At 56.4% G+C, this 18817-nt stretch overlaps 1 protein-coding gene across 1 annotated transcript; it reads left to right on the forward strand.

Annotated features, from left to right (window-relative positions):
• The first annotated feature begins 2923 nt into the window (after window positions 1-2923).
• On the forward strand, window positions 2924-14173 carry MYMK (myomaker, myoblast fusion factor). Its single transcript, XM_010372785.2, has 5 exons — window positions 2924-3180; window positions 7927-8041; window positions 9192-9340; window positions 12579-12695; window positions 13425-14173. The coding sequence occupies exons 1-5, from the start codon at window positions 3046-3048 to the stop codon at window positions 13572-13574; spliced, it is 666 nt and encodes a 221-aa protein (XP_010371087.1). The 5' UTR covers window positions 2924-3045; the 3' UTR covers window positions 13575-14173.
• The last annotated feature ends 4644 nt before the right edge of the window (window positions 14174-18817 follow it).

Raw genomic sequence — 18817 nt, forward strand, 5'->3', positions numbered from 1 at the left:
AGGCCCAGCCACCTGTCTCCCTGCTTTGGGACTGTCCCTCCCGGCCCCCACTCTCCTTAATCGCTGCAACACATGTGTGGCTCCGCTCCCCTCTCCACCTCCTCCCCCTTCGCTTTTTCCCTTCCCCAAGCTTACAGCCCTGGCCCTGGAGTTTACAGCTGCAAAAAAACACACACACACACTCATGCACAAAACCAACTGTGGAATGTTTTCCTGCTTTCGAGCGGGGTTTATGGCTCCAGAGAGCTCTCTCCTCCACTGCCTCTCATAGCACCTGACATCGAATTGTATTTCCTCACCACTCTTTTCCACTCTTACTGAAAGCTGGGCTAGGGGCTGGCGACTAGGGCCCAGTACGAGCGGGAGCAGAGGGGCCGAGAGGTGAGGATCAAGGAGGATCAGGGCCCCCACCGTGACAGGCCCACAGGGGATCGTGCGCCTCCTACCAGAGCCGCACACACAGCAGGTCTGGTTTTCCCATTTGGAGAGGGAACTGGGCTCCTCAGAGGCCAGACTGAAGTGTGCGGCAGCCCCGCCTCCTTGGACTTTCATTCATTCTTTTAACAAAGTCATTCATTCAGCCAGTGTGTGCTGAACACCACCATGTGCCAGGCTTGGGCATCGGGGGCGGGGCAGGGAGCCAGCCAGCCAGAACCCCGGGCCCTGGATCCTGCAGTCCAAGGGGGCCACAGTCCAGACAACCCAACACCAACATCTCGGCTGAGGTGGCTGCTGCTAGGTCAGGAACGACGTGGCACACAGGGCACTGCGTGGAGCCCCTCAGCTTTCCCTGGGGGCGGCGGGGGGCGGGTGCTGTTCGTCACAGAAGCCTTCCCCACAGACAGGCTGTCTAGGCTGCAGGCAGAGGGAGCAAGGCATTAACCAGAACAGGCGGGGCAGGAAGTGCCTCCCTGCAGGGGAGGTGGGAGGCTGGGAGGAGAGGAGGCAGCGTCTTGAGAGTGTGCATGGGGGCTGGGGGGACGGGTCTGGGCCGTAGATGGCCTGGTGGTCTCTGTGAGCACTTGGACTTCACCCTTCGGGCTGTGGGAGCCTCAGAAGAGTCTTAAGCAGGAGAATGAGACATATCAAGTCAGACGTTTCATTGCAAACAGCAGAAATGGGCTCCAGCCAACTTAAGACAAGAGAGATTTCTGGAAAGGTCTGTGGGAGCTCCCACATGGAGGGAAAGGTGGAACAGCCGAGCCTCACAAGGCAGGACTGGCCCGGCAGCCTCTCTTGGAGTGGCCAGTGCTGAGACGGTCCTTGGTCTTGCTGTCCTCAGATTCTAATTTCCAGGAGAACAAAGGTGCAGGAATACTACACTGGACGCCACCCACCAGCAACCAAAGGGACCGCCCACCAGTACGACAGGGACAAATCGCATAGACATTACATTGTGAGCAAAAGAAGCCAGATCCAAAAGAGTCCATGGTCTATTTGTAGTTCTAGGACAGGCAGTCAGGTATGGGGGCAGAAATCACATCAGTGGCTGTCTCTGCAGGGAGCTCACTGGAAAGGGCTCAGGAGAATATCCTGGGTGGGGAGGACGGACACTGTGGTGGTTACAAAGGTGCATTTTCATCAAATTATACATGTAAAATCTGTGCATTTTGTCCTATGTGAATTACATCACAGTGAAAAAAGAGAATGGAAGTAGAAGCTGTTCTTTTGCGAACAACAAATCAATCAATCAATCCAGGGAAAGAGAGTCTGCCTGGGTAGCTCAGACCACACACACCCATCATTCCTTGGCCAGGGGATCGGGGGCACCCTGCCAGGCAGCTCCCCCAAGACCTCTTACAAGGAGGGAAGGTAATTTCCAGAAGGCCAGCCAAAGAGCTGTTGTCAATGGAAGACGGAAAAAACACCCAGAGGGCAAGCACCGGCCTGGTGCTTGGAACACTAAAAGAGATGGTCCCCGGTTGTTTACTTATAAAGTGAAACAGTGTAACCAAGTAGAAAAGAATGTTGGTTTCATTAGTCTAGCCACCAGGGAAACCTGTGTGGGGCAAGAGCTGATGAGTGAGAAGTATATGTGGGCTGGTAAGGTGGGAAATTTATCTACAAGGTCCTTTTCATGATTCGAATTGGCGAAATCTTGGGTTCTCTCACCTCAGGCCGCCCATGGACACGTGACCCAAGCAGCAGCATCCACCAGGCTTCTCATTCTGGGGGGAGGACCGGGATGGAAAATGTCTGGAAGGCAGGGATTGTCCTATTGGGGACTTTTCCCCAAGGTTGTTGCCTCAGATAAAAGAAATATGGTCTCCCTGAATCCTTGAATTAACTCCTCTGGCCTCAGAAAGAAAGAAAGAAAGAGAGAGAGAGAGAGAGACAGGAAGGAGAGAGAGAGAGAAGGAAGGAAGGAAGGAAGGAAGGAAGGAAGGAAGGAAGGAAGGAAGGAAGGAAGGAAGGAAGGAAGGAAGGAAGGAAGGAAGGAAAGAAAGGAAAGAAGGAAGGAAGGAAAGAGAGAGAGAGAGAGAGAGAGAAAGAAAGAAAGAAAGTCGGTCAGGTGCAGTGGCTCATGCCTGCAATCCCAACATTTTGGGAGGCCAAGGCGGGCGGATCACCTGAGGTCAGGAGTTTGAGACCAGCCTGGCCAACATGGTGAAAACCTGTCTCTACTAAAAATAGAAAACTTAGCTGGGCGTGGTGGCAGGCACTTGTCATCCCAGCTACTCCAGAGGCTGAGGCAGGAGAATGGCATGAACCCGGGAGGCGGAGGTTGCGGTGAGCTGAGATCACACCACTGCACTCCAGCCTGGGCCACAGGGCGAGACTCTGTCTCAAAAAAAGAAAAGAGAAAATCAGAGCAAGTGCTGGTCACGTGGCGCATCAGCTGTCAGCCCTCTCCATGTGTTGCTTGACATATGCACGCACATCCCCGCCTCCATCCAGGGCATTTAAACCCTCTCGTGGGTGCTCCCCGCAGCTGCCATCAGAGCCCTGCCCAAAGGGAGCTGGCCTTCCCCCTTCGTGCTCCTGTGCTGGGGACCCAGGGCGCCAGCACCCACCCGGCCCCAGCCAGTGCTTTCCTCCAGGCCTATGGGGACGCTGGTGGCCAAGCTACTCCTGCCCACCCTCAGCAGCCTGGCCTTCCTCCCCACTGTCAGCATCGCGGCCAAGAGGCGGTTCCACATGGAGGCCATGGTCTACCTCTTCACCCTGTTCTTCGTGGCGGTGAGTCTGGGGGCCAGGAGGAAGACCCGCACATGGCCCATTCTGGAGCTAGAGGAGAGGCTCTCTGTCCACAGCGTTCTTGTATAGAGTGATGGGCAGAAGTGATTTGAAAATGAAAGCGCAAGCCCAGGTGGGGTCTGGAGACTGAAGAGAGAGGACTAGGGGAGTCCCTTCCCCTCTCTGGACCTCAGTTTTCCCATCTGTGCCAGGAAGTTGCTCTGGGATCACTGCCTGTGTGAGACCAAGCCCGGGGTGGAGCAGGGCCGTTGAGTTGAGGGTAAGCCCTTCCAGGGTGCCCCTTTTCTCAGCTGCTAATCAATGCCCCCACGGCTGCCCATGGGCCACCTCTGCTCCCTACCTCTCTTCCAGCTCTACCCATAGGCCACGATGGAGCAGAGATGGATGGGGCAAGCCAGGCCTGGGAAAGGGTCTGTGGGGTTTAGGGAGTGTGAAGGCTGGGGTGAGTGAGTCTGATTTCCAGAATCCTGGAGCTGCCCTGGTTCCAGAGGGCCTGCTGGTCTCTCCCTCTTCTGGGGCCTACTTCTCTCTCTGTGGGTCCGTCTTTTTCTATTTATATGTCTGGCTGGCTGACTGTCTCCGCTGTCTCTCTCTCTCTCTCTCTCTCTCTCTCTCTCTCTCTCTCTCTCTCTCTCTCTCTCTCTCTCTCCTCTCTCTCTCTCTCGCTGTCTCCTGCTCTCTGTCTCCTGGTACCTGTCATTGGGTGATTTTATCCGTCTTTCAGTGGAGCGCCCAGAACCCCATCTGTCTTTGTTTCTGAGGTCCCTGTTTCTGGGACCCCTGTCTCCCCTGTCTTCCCTCTCTGGGTCTCTTTTACTCTGTGTTTCTCGTATTGGTTTTCTATGTCTAGTTTTCTCTGTTTATCTTTTTTTCCTTTCTCTCTGTCTGGTTCTCTTTTGATTTCTGGAACTCGATTCCCATGGAATTCACTCTCTCTAAAACTCTTGATCCCACCCTCACTGGTTTTAGTCCCCTGACTCTCCATGTGTCTCTCTGGTGTCGATCCACCTCTCCAACTTCTCTCTCTCTATATCTCTCTATCTATCTCTCTATCTACCCATTCATCTACCTATGATCTATTCGTCTATTACCATCTCTCCATTCAGCCATTATTTATTTATTTATTTATTTATTTATTTATTTATTTATTTATTTATTTTGAGACGGAGTCTCACTCTGTCGCCCAGGCTGGAGTGCAGTTGCCGGATCTCATCTCACTGCAAGCTCCACCTCCTGGGTTCACGCCATTCTCCTGCCTCAGCCTCCCCAGTAGCTGGGATTACAGGCGCCCGCCACCTCGCCCGGCTAGTTTTTTGTATTTTTTAGTAGAGACGGGGTTTCACCGTGTTAGCGAGGATGGTCTCAATCTCCTGACCTAGTGATCCGCCCATCTCGGCCTCCCAAAGTGCTGGGATTACAGGCTTGAGCCACCGCGCCCTGCCTCAGCCATCATTTATGTGTCTCGGTACCCCCTGCCTTCCTGCCTCTGGGTCTTTCTGACTCCGCTAACATGCCCTCACTGCTGGACTCCTACAAGTGGTGCCCCACCTCTTGCTCTCCCGAAACCTTCATTGTTCACCTTCCATCAGACCCCTCCTTCAATGACAGCCCAATCCCCAGCACAACACCTGCTCTGGGGAGGCAAGCATCCCACCAGCCTCCTTCTTGGGGCAGTGCTGGGCCCAACCTGTGAAAACTCCACCTCCTCTCCCCAGACAGCCTCCTTCTCCAGCAGCAGGGCCTCTATGGGCAAGAATGCCAAGTGCATGTGAGTGCACACAGGCAGTCCTGAGCCGGTGAGGCCCGTGAGCTCACACATGTGTTTGCAAGCATGTATTCACATGTTATACCTGCATCCTGAATTGGTCAAGTCCAATTTTGCCTGCAATGGCAGAAGTTGAGTGTGTGTACGTGCACTGGGAGCAAGGCATCCCCTCCAGTGTGTGCCGCCCCTAAGGGTGACAGTGGCCTGGGGCAGGCTGGGTCCTTTGTTGAACCAGCCCTGGAGCTTCTGATTCCACCTCGAGAGCCAGCGCCCAGGGTAGGGGACTGGGCGGGGCTCTATGCACAGCATCTGATTCACCTCCCCCACAAGCCCAGGATCTTGATTCCCATTTGGCAGATGAAGAAACCGAATCCCAGAGAGGCAGAGTCACTTGTGCCACTGTGAGATCAAACTCTTCAGAGCTCCCGACTCACCCAAATGCCACTGCATTCACTCCTCTGGGACTCCAGCCTGGGCTAGGGCTAGGAAGCCTCTTGGACAGATGAGAGACTGAGGCCCAGAGCAGAGCCAGGATTTCTCTGCAGGTCCTAGGGCCTTAGCACAGGGAGAAAAGCTGGGGTCTTATTCTCAAGACTCCTGTTAGACCTGGCCCAGCAAACCACAAGCACCCACCAGGCCACCCCTCCCTGCCTGGGCCTCGGCTGGCCCCACAGCTGCCTCTGCACTGGTCTCAGAGGCCCCACCCTACCCCACCCAGAGTGGCAGGGGCAGCTGCCTCTCGTGACAAATGTCCTCCGGCCTCAAAGCCACACTCAGACCCTCTCAAAGCTCTGCCGTCCGCATGGCGTCCCTTCCCTTCCAATCAGGCCCCTCCCATGACAATCTCCATCTCTGTGCCAGACGCCTTGCTGTGGGTGCAAACCCCACAGAGACGGTGTGCTCATCCCCATACAGCAGAGGAGGCTCCCCCTGCCAGCCACTCACCTGAGCTCCCACTGGGAGCATCTGTGAAGTCAGACTCCCAAGCCTGAGCTCTGACCCACCGGGCCCCCAGCCACACCCACCCCGCCAGTGCCCCCAGCTGGGCCAGGTCTACCCCTGCACTGCAGGATGGGAAGATGCCAAGCACTGCTCTGTTTCACCTCTTTGGGCAGGCAGTGCTGCTCTGAAGTTCACTTTCCCCACCTGTCAAACAGAACTAAGTTCCCACAATCGGGAGGAGACAAGGGCCTAGTGGCAGAGGCTCTGGGTCCCCAGGGTGAGCCAGCTCTCCTTCAGGCTGCTCAGAGCCGGGCCTCCCCACCCCTGAACACACACAGCAAACACTCTATGCTGGGAGCCATCCATGCAGCTGGGACCAGACAGAGCCATTCCTGCTCCTGACGGGGCAAAGGAATCTCACAGTGAATGCCTTAATCACACGTGACGAACTGTGCTACAGGGAGGTGCACAGACAGCAGGTGATGGGGCTGGGGTGGGGGATGGGAGGGAGCCAGGAGAAGAGGAGAACAGCCTAGGGCCGGAGTCCTCCTCACTCCTGTCTCCCACAGAAGTGTAAGCACCTTGATCAGGCCCCTCCTGAAGCTTCCCTGTCCCCAAGGTAAACAGTCATGTCCACCGCTGGTCACCCTCCTCTAGCCGCATCTTTGCCAGTCTCACTTCAAGAAAGGTGCGCCACACACAGTTCAGCATAGTCTTCTGGATGAACCTGACAAGAACAGAGAGAAGCAGGGCTGCCTCCTCCCTTGTTTTAGATGCTGGATCTCTATTAGTGCCTCCTAGGTGCACCTTCCCTTTAGGCTGTGTACAATTGCCATTGGTAGGAGCACTCCACTTTGACCCTGACTTGCCCGCTCCCCAGATCACCCAGGGCCCCCGCTCCGTCTGTGGTGTCCCTGTCGCCTCCAGACACGGGCTGCTTTCCAGCATGCCTGCTCCTCCTGCTGAGCTGGGCTGACCAAGAATCCCCCGTGCTGATTCCCAAGCTTGTTTGTGCCAGTTGAACCTGTCAAAATAATTATGTCATGTAATTAAATATTACCTAAAATGATGAAATGCGAATGCAAAAGGAGAGAGAGTTGTTTTCCATAGAAAAGTAGTTAACTGCTTGAAAAACACTCCCTTATAAGCGTTTTGCTTTAAAAATTGCCATGAAAGTGGGTGTTGGGGAGGCGACTACGAGAGTATAGGGCAGGGATGGACGAGCCTAGGGGGCTGTGTTCAGCTTCTGCGAGGGGGTCTCCGAGATCTTCATCCACATTAAAGCAACAGAAACCAAGAGCTGCAACCCGGCTTTCAGTGTGGGCCCTGCCAGCCGCAGCAGTGCCACAGGGAATCTGTTCAAAATGCACGTTTTCTGTTGAACCCAGCCCTCCCGAATCAGCAACTCTTAGGCAAGGCTCAGCAACCTGTGTCTAAACCAGGCCTCAGGTGTTCCGATGCCCACTCAAGCCTGAGAACGCTGCTGCAGTGTAGACCAGTCACCAGAGGGGTAATGTGTGCAAGAAAAGGTCCCAGGAGCCCCCGAAGAGCAAAGGAGCCCCCAGAGAGGCTCTGGCCTCACATCCGAAGATTGGCGAATGAACTTGCAGCTTTGTGCTTCCAGGAAGCGCAGATGCTGAAGGTCCAGGGAGAGCCATGTAGGGTCCCCCCCAGAGACCGCCCCACCTAAGCGGGCTTCACCTGAGGGATCACTCAGTCTCCACCCAGTCCTGCCGGTGCAGACGAGCGAATTCTGCTGAGGTGACATTCAGTGAACCCTTGGCACACCCCAGCCCCTGAACACCTCACTGGCATGTGCCACTTAATCCCCACAGGACCCTCTGAAGGAGTGCTCAGCAGTACCCCCATTTTTCAAATGGGGAGACTGAGGCACACAGTCATTAAGTGACACCCCGAAGTGACTTCTCACAGCCAGCACATGGCCTGGCGCTCTGGGGGCCGTGGCTCGGGGACCAGCCCCGGCCTCTTTTTGCTGTGACCGCCTGTGGGTTTTCTGGCAGCTCCACCATGCCTGCAACGGACCCGGCTTGTCTGTGCTGTGCTTCATGCGACACGACATCCTGGAATACTTCAGCGTCTATGGGACAGCCCTGAGCATGTGGGTCTCGTTGATGGGTGAGTGGCCACCCCCTGCAACCAAGCCTTGTGGAGGAGGACCGGCTCCCCAGTGTCCACATGCCCACCCTCAAACCAGCCCCGTCCCAGCCCTCCAGCCCCACTCACCCCCATCCCCAGGAACCTCTTCCCTTGTCTGGGTTTCAGGGTTGTGTTTAATCTATGAAAAAGAATATACACCTTTTAAATGCCTTGATGCCGATGCTCATATCCATTTAAAATGACTCATTTAGTAAAAGCTTGTTGTGACACATTTCAGCAGCAGAGGCAGACAAAGGAAAAATTATAAGTGTTCCCTCCTGTCGCTCCTTCCCTGGGAGGACCGCTGTTCACTGCTCAGGGAGTTGGCTTCCCAGACTTTCATACAGACATCCACACACACGGGTGATATCCAGCCTGGGAGACAGGACCGTTCATAAGCCCCCCGACCCACCATGTTTTTTTCCACTTACTGTTGTCTGTGGCAAGGTCCCCATGACCTGAAGGCTCCCTGCCATCCAACCAGGCCTGTGAGGGGCTTCGCTTCTTCTCGTGAATCTTCGTGTCTTTGTCCTGCGATCCTGTGGGATAGATTCGATCCCATTCACTTTGCATAGTGATTATGGATTTTCAGTCACAGGGTCTCACTCTGCCACTCGGGCCGGAGTGCAGTGGCATGAGCACAGCTCCCTGCAGCCTCGAACTCACAGCCTCAAGCCATCCTCCCACCTCAGCCTCACAAGTAGTTGGGATGACAGGCATGCACCACGACACGCACTGAATTTTTTGTGGAGATGGGGTTCCCGCTATGTTGCCCAGGCTGGTCTCGAACTCCTGGTCTCAGACGATCCTCCCGTCTCAGCCTCCCAAAGCACTGGGATTGTAGACCTGAACCACCACAACCAGCTGTGGTCTATTTATTAAAACAAGGTGCTGGGAGCACAATCCAAGCTGTTGTGTCCATGGGGGAAGCAGCAGGCTGCCTGTCCTCTCAAATTGGCTGGAATTCAGACCCCCTCAATGACCAGGTTGGGCCTCAGGGTCTCGCTGGCTGAGGGAATGCCGAGAGAGGGCACCTATAATTTGCCTCCTGGGGGCTGGGGGGTGGGGGGCAGCCAGGAGGAGCGAGAGGGACCACTCACCTCCCCCTGTGTCTCCCTGGCCCCTCCAGCACTGGCTGACTTCGATGAGCCCAAGAGGTCAACATTTGTGATGTTCGGCGTCCTGACCATTGCTGTGAGGATCTACCACGACCGCTGGGGCTACGGGGTGTACTCAGGCCCCATTGGCACAGCCATCCTCATCATTGCGGCAAAGTGGGTGCGTACTGTGTGAGCCTCGATGAACGGGGACCCAGGAGGCCCGTCACCTCTCCCCTGTCTGACTCCTCCTGCCTTGGATCTTCATTTACCTCCTGCCTCATAGGCAAATGGGTAGATGCAGGAATTCAGTGAAAACACATAGAAAATGGCCATCAGGTGCTCCGGCTGTGCAGTGTGTGACTCTTGTCTGTACTCATCAGCTCCAGACTGAGCCCAAGTTATCCAGCCTCTCACCTCCATGCCCGTACCTGTAAAGCAGGTGTTGTCATTACAGCCCCCTGCCTATCTCATGGGGTGGTTCAGGCACCTGAAGTCCTGGCAGGCAGCCTGGCTTCCAATGTGCTCCACACACAGGAGCTGTTTATTATCACTCTCATCATCACTCTTACTACCAGCTGCTTTAGAGATATAACATTAACTTGGAAAATGGCCTGGGGTAATCTGGGAAGACTTCCTGGAGGGAGTGAGCCTTGACTGGGCTCTAGCCAGGAGGGAGAGTGTGGTATGAGAGGGAGGAAGCCTGGGCCAGAGCTTCTAGCACAGACAGCCTCTTGCAGAGCAGCGAGGCTCTGGCACCCATGAGGCCCTCACACAGTCCTCAGTGCTCCCTGCTCCCTCCGTCCTATCAAAGCCCTCCTGGCTCAGGACCAAACCCCACTCAAACTCGCCCAAGCTAAAGAGAGATCCTAGGGCAGAATAGACCCGGGTTATCTCCTGGGACCCCAGAACAGGAGGGACCTCACCTTTGCAGGGGTCTCGCAGACCTGGGGGGCCAGCAGGCTTCAGCCTGAGCCTGCCCTCCAGGCCTGCCACAGCCCAGGTACCACCTGAACATCCGTCTGCTGCATTTCACCTCTTTGGATGCCACCTGAAGTCTCAGGGTCCCAGCTTCAAGTGCCATGAAAGGACCTGGCCTGGTCCAGCCCAGCCACACTGCCAGCCCCAGCCAGGACCACAGGGCACCCAGCAAGCCAGAGGGCAGCTGTCAGTGCAGGAGGGCCCACGGCTGTGAGGAGAGCAACCGAGTTCTGGCAGGCAGCTTGCAAAAAGCCTGTCCCAATCCTCCCCGCAGCCAAGGAGCACAGAACTGATTTGCCATTTGGCCTATGACGAAACAAAGGCATAGAGGTCTCAGCAACTTAACAGGACATCATGGCAGGGCAGTCGCTGGGTCAGGACCTGACTTTTTTTTTTTTTTTTTTTTTGAGACGGAGTTTCTCTCTTGTCACCCAAGCTGGAGTGCAATGGCGCCAACTCTGCCTCCCAGATTCAAGCGATTCTCCTGTCTCAGCCTCCTGAGTAGCTGGGATTACAGGCACCCGCCATCATGCCCAGCTAAGTTTTATATTTTTAGTAGAGATGGGGTTTCACCATGTTGGCCCGGCTGGTCCTGAACTCCTGACCTCAGGTGATCTGCCTGCCTTGGCCTCCCAAAGTGCTGGAATTACAGGCGTGAGCCACCATGCCTGGCTGGACTTGACTTTTTGAGCAGGAGACAGAGGACCTACTTTCTGTCTCCAACTTGAGGAAGCAGAGCTAACCCTGGGCTGACCCAGAAGGCCCCTGGGAGTTGCCTGGCAGGGAGAGAGGGAGCTCTGGGCATCAGTGGCCTGGACCAAGGTGGGTGGCGGGAAGGAGCATGCTGAGGCCCTGGGCCCTGGCCACCCACCTCTCGCCTCCTTCTGCCCCCGAAGGTTGCTCCTCCCGCTGGTCTTGGCCAGGTCTGAACTGGGCTGAATTGTGATTGGCCAGAAGAGAATTCACTGGTGGGTTTCCCACCAAGAGCCACGAGACCGCCCAGGCCCTCAGACTGCAGATCCGGCCACAGGAGCCCAAGATGGGCCGCCCGCCTCCCCGCATCTGGGACTCAAATTGTTGTTTTCTAGACCATTTATTGTGGAGTTTATTTTAGATTTTCAAGGGCAATTGTTTCCTGGAATGAGGGTGGATTTTTCTCCCTGAGCCTCGTCCCCTCTTGGGAGGGGTTGAGCAATGACAGTCCTGGAGGAAGAAGGAGGGAGGGTTGGGTGATGGTGCCCTTTCAATAGTGCCAGGCCCGCTGCGTGACCTGGGGCAGGCACCTCCCTTCTCCCTGGTGTTACCACTGCAGGACTGGCCCGAGGTGGGCTGGCAGCCCTGGTCACTGCAGCCAGGGTCACACGGTCCAGCTGTCTTCACGCTACTGCGCGACTGCAGGTGCCCAATTCCTTGTTGGCAATGGAATTCCAGAAAACGGAAAGCCGGGCATCAATTCATCATTCACTAGGTGGCAAAACCTGACCTGACCCAGCATAAGGCTTTTCGTGCTCTTTGCGTAGGCCACTCAGCAATGGGTGCAGTTAGGGGTGCTGCCCCCACCCCCAGGGGCTTATGCCACATGCTGTGTGTCTGACGGTTTATCCTACTGAAATCTAAAGCCTCCTGAGTGTACCCCATGGGCCTGGCCCACTCTGAGGCTGCCAACACCCAACCCTCCCTCCTTCCTCCCCCACAAGGCTGTCGTTCCCCAGCCCCTCCCAAGAGGGGACCAGGCTCAGGGAGGAAAAATCCACCCTCATTCCAGGAAAAAACTGCCCTTGAAAGTCCCAAATAGACTCCATGTAAAGTGGTCTAGAAAACACGAGGCGGGTCCCAGGGATGTGGCCCCACACTTCCCGCATCTTCCTCGGAATGCAAACCCCTCTCTAAGTGGAAATGGCCACGTGAGCCTTCCTAAGCACTGGGACCTGAGAAGCAGCACTGGCCAAGTTTGTCTAATGAGGACTGAGATAGGTCCTTTAACTAGGAAAGCAAACGATGCTTGTCCGTGGCTCAGGGACCACCACAAGTGCCACTCCCATGGGCCACACTGGGCTGGCAGGTCCAGTACCTTCCTTGGTAAGCAATCATAGAGTCTAGTCCCCCTGGGGCTCCCCTCTGGCGGAGAGGAGACATGCAAGGGTGGCATTGTCACATCCCAAAGAGGCGGGAAGGCAGCAGGGTCCTCACAGGGCACATGGCCCAGAGGCTCCCTTCCCAGCCATCCCGTGTGGGGTCTCTGCTGGGTCCCACCGTGAAGGGCCCTGTCCAGCAGAAGCCATCTGAGGCTGGGTGCGGCGGGAGGCTCCTGAGCCTCCTCTCCTGCCGGGAGAGGGCTGGGGTGAGCCTGTGCAGGGCCGGCTCTCGGGCTGGTTTGGGAAGGGGCGTTCCCGAGTGCTGTGACCTGAAAGCTTTGCTGTGGCCTCCTGTCCCTGCAGCTGCAGAAGATGAAGGAGAAGAAGGGCCTGTACCCAGACAAGAGCGTCTACACCCAGCAGATAGGCCCCGGCCTCTGCTTCGGGGCGCTGGCCCTGATGCTACGCTTCTTCTTCGAGGTACCAAGCCCAGCGGGGAGGTGTCCTGTGCCCCAGAGCCCACTTGGCGTGGCTCTGCTCAGCTGGGAAACCAGGGCTGTGCCCACGCTGGGGGGACTCTGACAGCTCCAGGCCAAAGTCAGGCATTAGTCCCTGCTCACTAACCCTTCCCAGGGCTATGTTGGGGGCACTGCCGTCCCCGGCACCACCAGCACCATGGCCTGTGTGGACCTGGAGGCCACAGAGAGACCAAAGCCGGCCGCCTACAGAAAGCTGGCATCTCAGATGGCAGCACAGCCTGAGAGAGGTCTGGGGCAGGTGCCCAATGCCTGGGGCAGGTGCCTGACACCTGGAGGAGGGGGGGAGGGAGGGGAGGAGACAGGGAAGGAAGGAGGGAGAAAGTGGAGAAGGGAGGGAGGAGCAGGGGAAGAGGGATAAGGAGAGAAAAGAGGGGAGATGGAGGAAGGGAGGGAGGGTAGGAAGGAGAGAAGGATGGAGGAAGAGAAGGACAGCAGAGAGAAGGGATGGGGAGGAAGGAAGGAGTGCAGCCTGGAGAATGGCACAGGCCCTCACTGCTCTGGGGTTAGCTGGAGAGAAAGGCCACCGCGAGCGCGACCGTGGGGGAGGCTTCCTGCAGGTGTCCCAGTGCCCAGGAAGAGGCGCGGGCCTCAAGGGGCTCGGCTGGGTCTTGCAGAGGGAGGAGCCTCGGGGAGGGGCTGAGGCCCCAGACTGACCGCCTGCCCCCCGCAGGACTGGGACTACACCTATGTCCACAGCTTCTACCACTGTGCCCTGGCCATGTCCTTTGTTCTGCTGCTGCCCAAGGTCAACAAGAAGGCTGGAGCCCCGGGGGCCCCGGCCAAGCTGGACTGCTCCACCCTGTGCTGTGCTTGTGTCTGATGCTGCGCCCAGCCCGGCTCTGAGCCCCTGCCCTCCCCAGCTCATGCTTGGCCAGAGTCCCAGACAGTTTCTCCTCCTGCAGCTCCTGCTGTCCTTCCCTGCCCCGGAGCATCCAGGAGAAACATCTCTTGCATACCCTGAGAGGCCCCTGGGGGTCTGTGAAGGGCCCATCACGCTGCACTAAATGCTTCTTAAGAACCCACTTATTTCGTTGTGACGGGGTGCACAGCAGCAGAACCAAGCTGGAAAGATAAGAATGTTCTCCTCCCAGGCCTTGTCACGACCCATTGGCGTGTCTGGTGGAGCCCTAGGTCTGGCGTCTGCCCACCCTACTGCTGGCCAGCGGCCCAGGAGTCCCAGCTGGGTGCCAGCCATGACGGGGGGGCTCTCATGTCTTCAGTTTTCTCCTGGAAACTGCTATCACCATCTCTGTCCTGTGTCTTCAGGCTCCGAGCGACCCCATTTAGGAAGCTGGGACCAGCGGGGCCAGCTGGATCCCTGGCCCAGGCCACTCTGGCCCCACCCCTTCCGCTGGGTCCCTGAATCAAGCCGTTTTCATAATTACAACCAATAAGAAGTGCCTCAATGTATCAACCTCACTGCATCGCAGACACTTTATATACGTCCTAACCCTTAAAACAAGACTCAGCCAAGCGTCATCCCACCCCCACCAAAAGCTTGTTCAGGGCCCGGAGAGGGGGCTGCCTCTCTACAGTGGGCAGTGTGGGAGGTGTGAGCACCGCTTCTGGTCCTCAGCACCCAGATGCTGGCTTTTGGCCCTGCACGCCGTCCCCAGCGTGGAAAGGTGATGGATTTGGGTGCAGTGCCCGTGAGCAGAGGCCGCAGGGCCCAGATACTGGGCTCCCTCGGCTGGGCCTCCCTGCTGTGCGGTGGGCGGTCCTGTCTGTGAAGGACTGCGGGGGTGGCGGCAGCAGGTCCCAGACATCACCTCACAACCTGCGTCCCCCGGCACCCAGCGATTCCAGGCCCATCTGTCAGGCAGGAAGTTACCTACACCTGTCTGGGGCCTGTTTGTGTTTCCAGACGGTGCCACCGGCTTGGGAGTGGTTGCCCAGGTCCACTGCCCATGGAAAGAGGGCGGTGATTTGTCCTACAGTCACCCCCTGCTCGCCTCCAGGGCTGGGAGAGAGCTGGCTCAACTCCTGGGCTGGGGACAGGGCGGCCCTCTAGGCTCCTCCCCCATACGGTTGCTCTGACTCCCTGGCCTGGTGGCCCCATCTGCTGCCCTCCCTGACAGCCTGGCATCCCCCAAGTCTCAGGGGCCCCTGGCCTGCCCCTTCCTCACACAGCGACCCTCCTGGCCTCGAAGGGCAGGCATAGAGGACAGCCAAGCTCAGCCCTTTCTTGGCCCTGGAGTCTTTGAATACAGAGCAGCCCACGGCTGGTGCTCTCTCCCCAGCTCTCAGGGTATGAGCAAGCTGAGGCTCCAGCATCCAGGGCTCCAAGCCCATCCACCCAACAGGGGGGCAGGGACATGTCCTATGTGTCCCCATTATAGGGCCAAAGACACCCAGCTTCTGTGCCCTGACCTGGGGTTGGGGGACAGGCATGGCGCTGCCTCTGTGGGCTTCCAGTCCATCTGAGGAGGTGCACACATGCGTTTACACACACCACACATACACACACTCACGTGCACACATGTACACACTCCATACACCACACATATGCACGTGCACACATGTACACACTCCATACACCAGACATACACATGCACACATGTACACACTCCATACACCACACACACCACAGATACACACACATGCACACATGTACACACTCCATGCACCACAGACCACACATACATGCACATGCACACATATACACGCCATAAACCAGACATACACACCACACACACACGTGCACACATGTACACACTCCATACACCACACACACCACACATACACACCACACATACACGCACATGCACACAGGTACATGCTCCATAAACCACATGTACACGCATGCACGTGCACACATGTACACACTCCATACACCACACACACGTGCACACATACACACACTCCATACACTACACACAACACACATACACGCATGTGCACACATGTACACACTCCATACACCACACACACCACACATGCATGCACGTGCACACATGTACACACTCCATACACCACACAAATGCACACACATGTGCACACATACACACACTCCATACACTACACACACCACACATGCACATGCACACATGTACACACTCCATACACCACACACATACACGCACATGCACACACGTACACACTCCATACACCACACACATACACACATGCACGTGAACACATGTACACCATACACCACACATACCACACATACACACACGTGCACATATGTACACACTCCATACACCACAAACATACACACACGCACATGCACACGTACACACTCCATACACCACACATACACACACGTGCACACATGTACACACTCCACACACCACACACATACACACACGCACCTGCACACATGTACACACTCCACACACCACACACATACACACACGCACCTGCACACATGTACACACTCCACACACCACACACATACACACACGCACCTGCACATATGTACACACTCCATACACCACACACACCACAATACACATGCACGTGCACACACGTACACACTCCATACACCCACACATACATGCACCTGCACACATGTACACACTCCACACACCACACACATACACACACACACCTGCACACATGTACACACTCCACACACCACACACATACACACACGCACCTGCACACATGTACACACTCCACACACCACACACATACACACACGCACCTGCACACATGTACACACGCCACACACCACACACATACACACACGCACCTGCACACGTACACACGCCACACACCACACACATACACACACGCACCTGCACACATGTACACACTCCACACACCACACACATACACACACGCACCTGTACACATGTACACACTCCACACACCACACACATACACGCACGCACCTGCACACATGTACACACTCCACACACCACACACATACACACACCTGCACACATGTACACACTCCATACACCACACACACGCACCTGCACACATGTACACACTCCATACACCACACACACCACACATACACACGTGCACACACGTACACACTTCATACACCACACACATACACACACGTGCACACATGTACACACTCCATACACCACACACACCACACATACACATGCACGTGCACACATGTACACACTCCATACACCACACACACCACACATACGTGCACACACGTACACACTTCATACACCACACACATACACACACGTGCACACATGTACACACTCCATACACCACACACACCACACATACACATGCACATGCACACACGTACACACTCCATACACCACACACACCACACATACACATGCACGTACACACTCCATACACCCACACATGCTGCACACACTGAGAAAAGAGAGGGCGTCCTTGAGCCAGCGTCTTCCCCTCTGGCCCGGTGTGGAGACCACATGAGCCTCACACCAAGCATTGTCGGGGACAGGCTCTGGGGGCCCCGCAGCTGGAGAGCCCTGGACATCCCTGCAGAAGCAGGCACCTGCACGGTGGCCACCCCACCTCCCTCCCCGCCACAGCTAGCAGCCAGCACCCCCCCTTCCCGCCCAGCAGCAGCAGCACATGGAAAGTTGGAGGCGTCAGGCCACTCCGAGCAGGGCGGCGGCGAGGGCCTTGCCAAGCGCGAAGGGTCACACTGGCAGGCTCCTCGCTGCAGCGATTTACGAAGGCCGTCCGGAGCCTGGCCAAGTCTGTAAGTCACGGACAATTAGGAGGCGCGCTCCAGCCCTCAGTCCCTGCCCACCGCTGCAGGCTCCCGGGCTCCAGGCCCAGCCTCGCTCCTCCCGACGGGGGCAGCCCCCTCCTCTACACAGGCAACCCCTCGGGGACCCCAGGCCACAGTCCTGAGCCCAATTTGCTAATAAGGATACCGAGGGCCAGGGATGTCACACAGCTCGGGATGGTGGCTGCTGGGTGGGAGACGGTGCCAGGATCTTGCCAGTCCCCCCAGCTGTGTCTCCCTCCCATGGCCTCAGGCACCATGGCCTACTTTGACATCTTGGGGGCTTTGACCAGGGAGCCAGGTAGGGAGTACCCAGGAGGGGGCCACCCTGCTCCCTTGACACCAAGAATGGTCACCCCAATACTGCAAGATAACAAGAAAGAAACGTCATGGCCTGCAGATGCAAACACCTCTGAATCCCTGTGTCTGCCAGCCCCAAGGGTGTCGTGTCCCTGGAATCTGAGAAAGGGCCTCCAAGGCCGCCCCAGCCAGAACTCCTCCCCGGCCCTGATCGGGAGACCCGGGGACTGTGAGTCCAGTGCTTGGAGCAGTAGTTCTAGATGTCACTAGGAGCCCCCAGATAGCACTGGCCAAGAGAACTTGCTTTAGTGGTGGGGACGCTCGGGGCTGCCCAGCACGCCTGGTGCCTGGGCATTTGCAAAGTGGCTGGTACAACCAAGAACCCGGATCTTTAAATGTTAGCTCATTTTAAATAATTTAAATTTAAATAGTCACATGGATCCGGCCAGGCGCGGTGGCTCACACCTGTAATCCCAGCACTTTGGGAGGCCAAGGTGGGCGGATCACGAGGTCAGGAGATCAAGACCATCCATCCTGGCTTACACGGTGAAACCCCATCTCTACTAAAAATATTAAAAAAAACAAAAAACAAACAAACAAAAAAAAAGTCACATGGGTGGCATTGCAGATGAAATACAGGACGCCCAGTTGCGTTTCAATTTCAGATCTATAGCACTGGAGAGACACTTGCATGAGACACACCTACACCAAAAAATGATTCATCGTGTATCTGAAATCGACTTTAACTCAGAGTTTTCTGTTTGATCGGGCAGCCCTGTCCATGTGGCTGGTGGTTACTGCACAGGATGGTGCATCTGCTGGAAACAAAAGGGATGGGACAGCTCTGAGGACTCTTGGTGACTGAATGGCCATGTGCTTCCCCAGCTGGATCATTTCCCACTCTGGGGGGATGGGTGGGCACACACCCAGCAACAGCCTCCCTGAACCTAGCAGCAGACACAGTCTGGTCCTCACCCATCACAGTGCCAGGGTCAGCCACACCCCAGCCCCATGCCCCGGCCCCGGCCTGCCCACGCTTGTGCCCCACGCTGGGGCACACACCACACCCCCTCCTG

This window comes from Rhinopithecus roxellana, chromosome 16 (assembly GCF_007565055.1).
Source record: "Rhinopithecus roxellana isolate Shanxi Qingling chromosome 16, ASM756505v1, whole genome shotgun sequence".
Taxonomy (NCBI): domain Eukaryota; kingdom Metazoa; phylum Chordata; class Mammalia; order Primates; family Cercopithecidae; genus Rhinopithecus; species Rhinopithecus roxellana.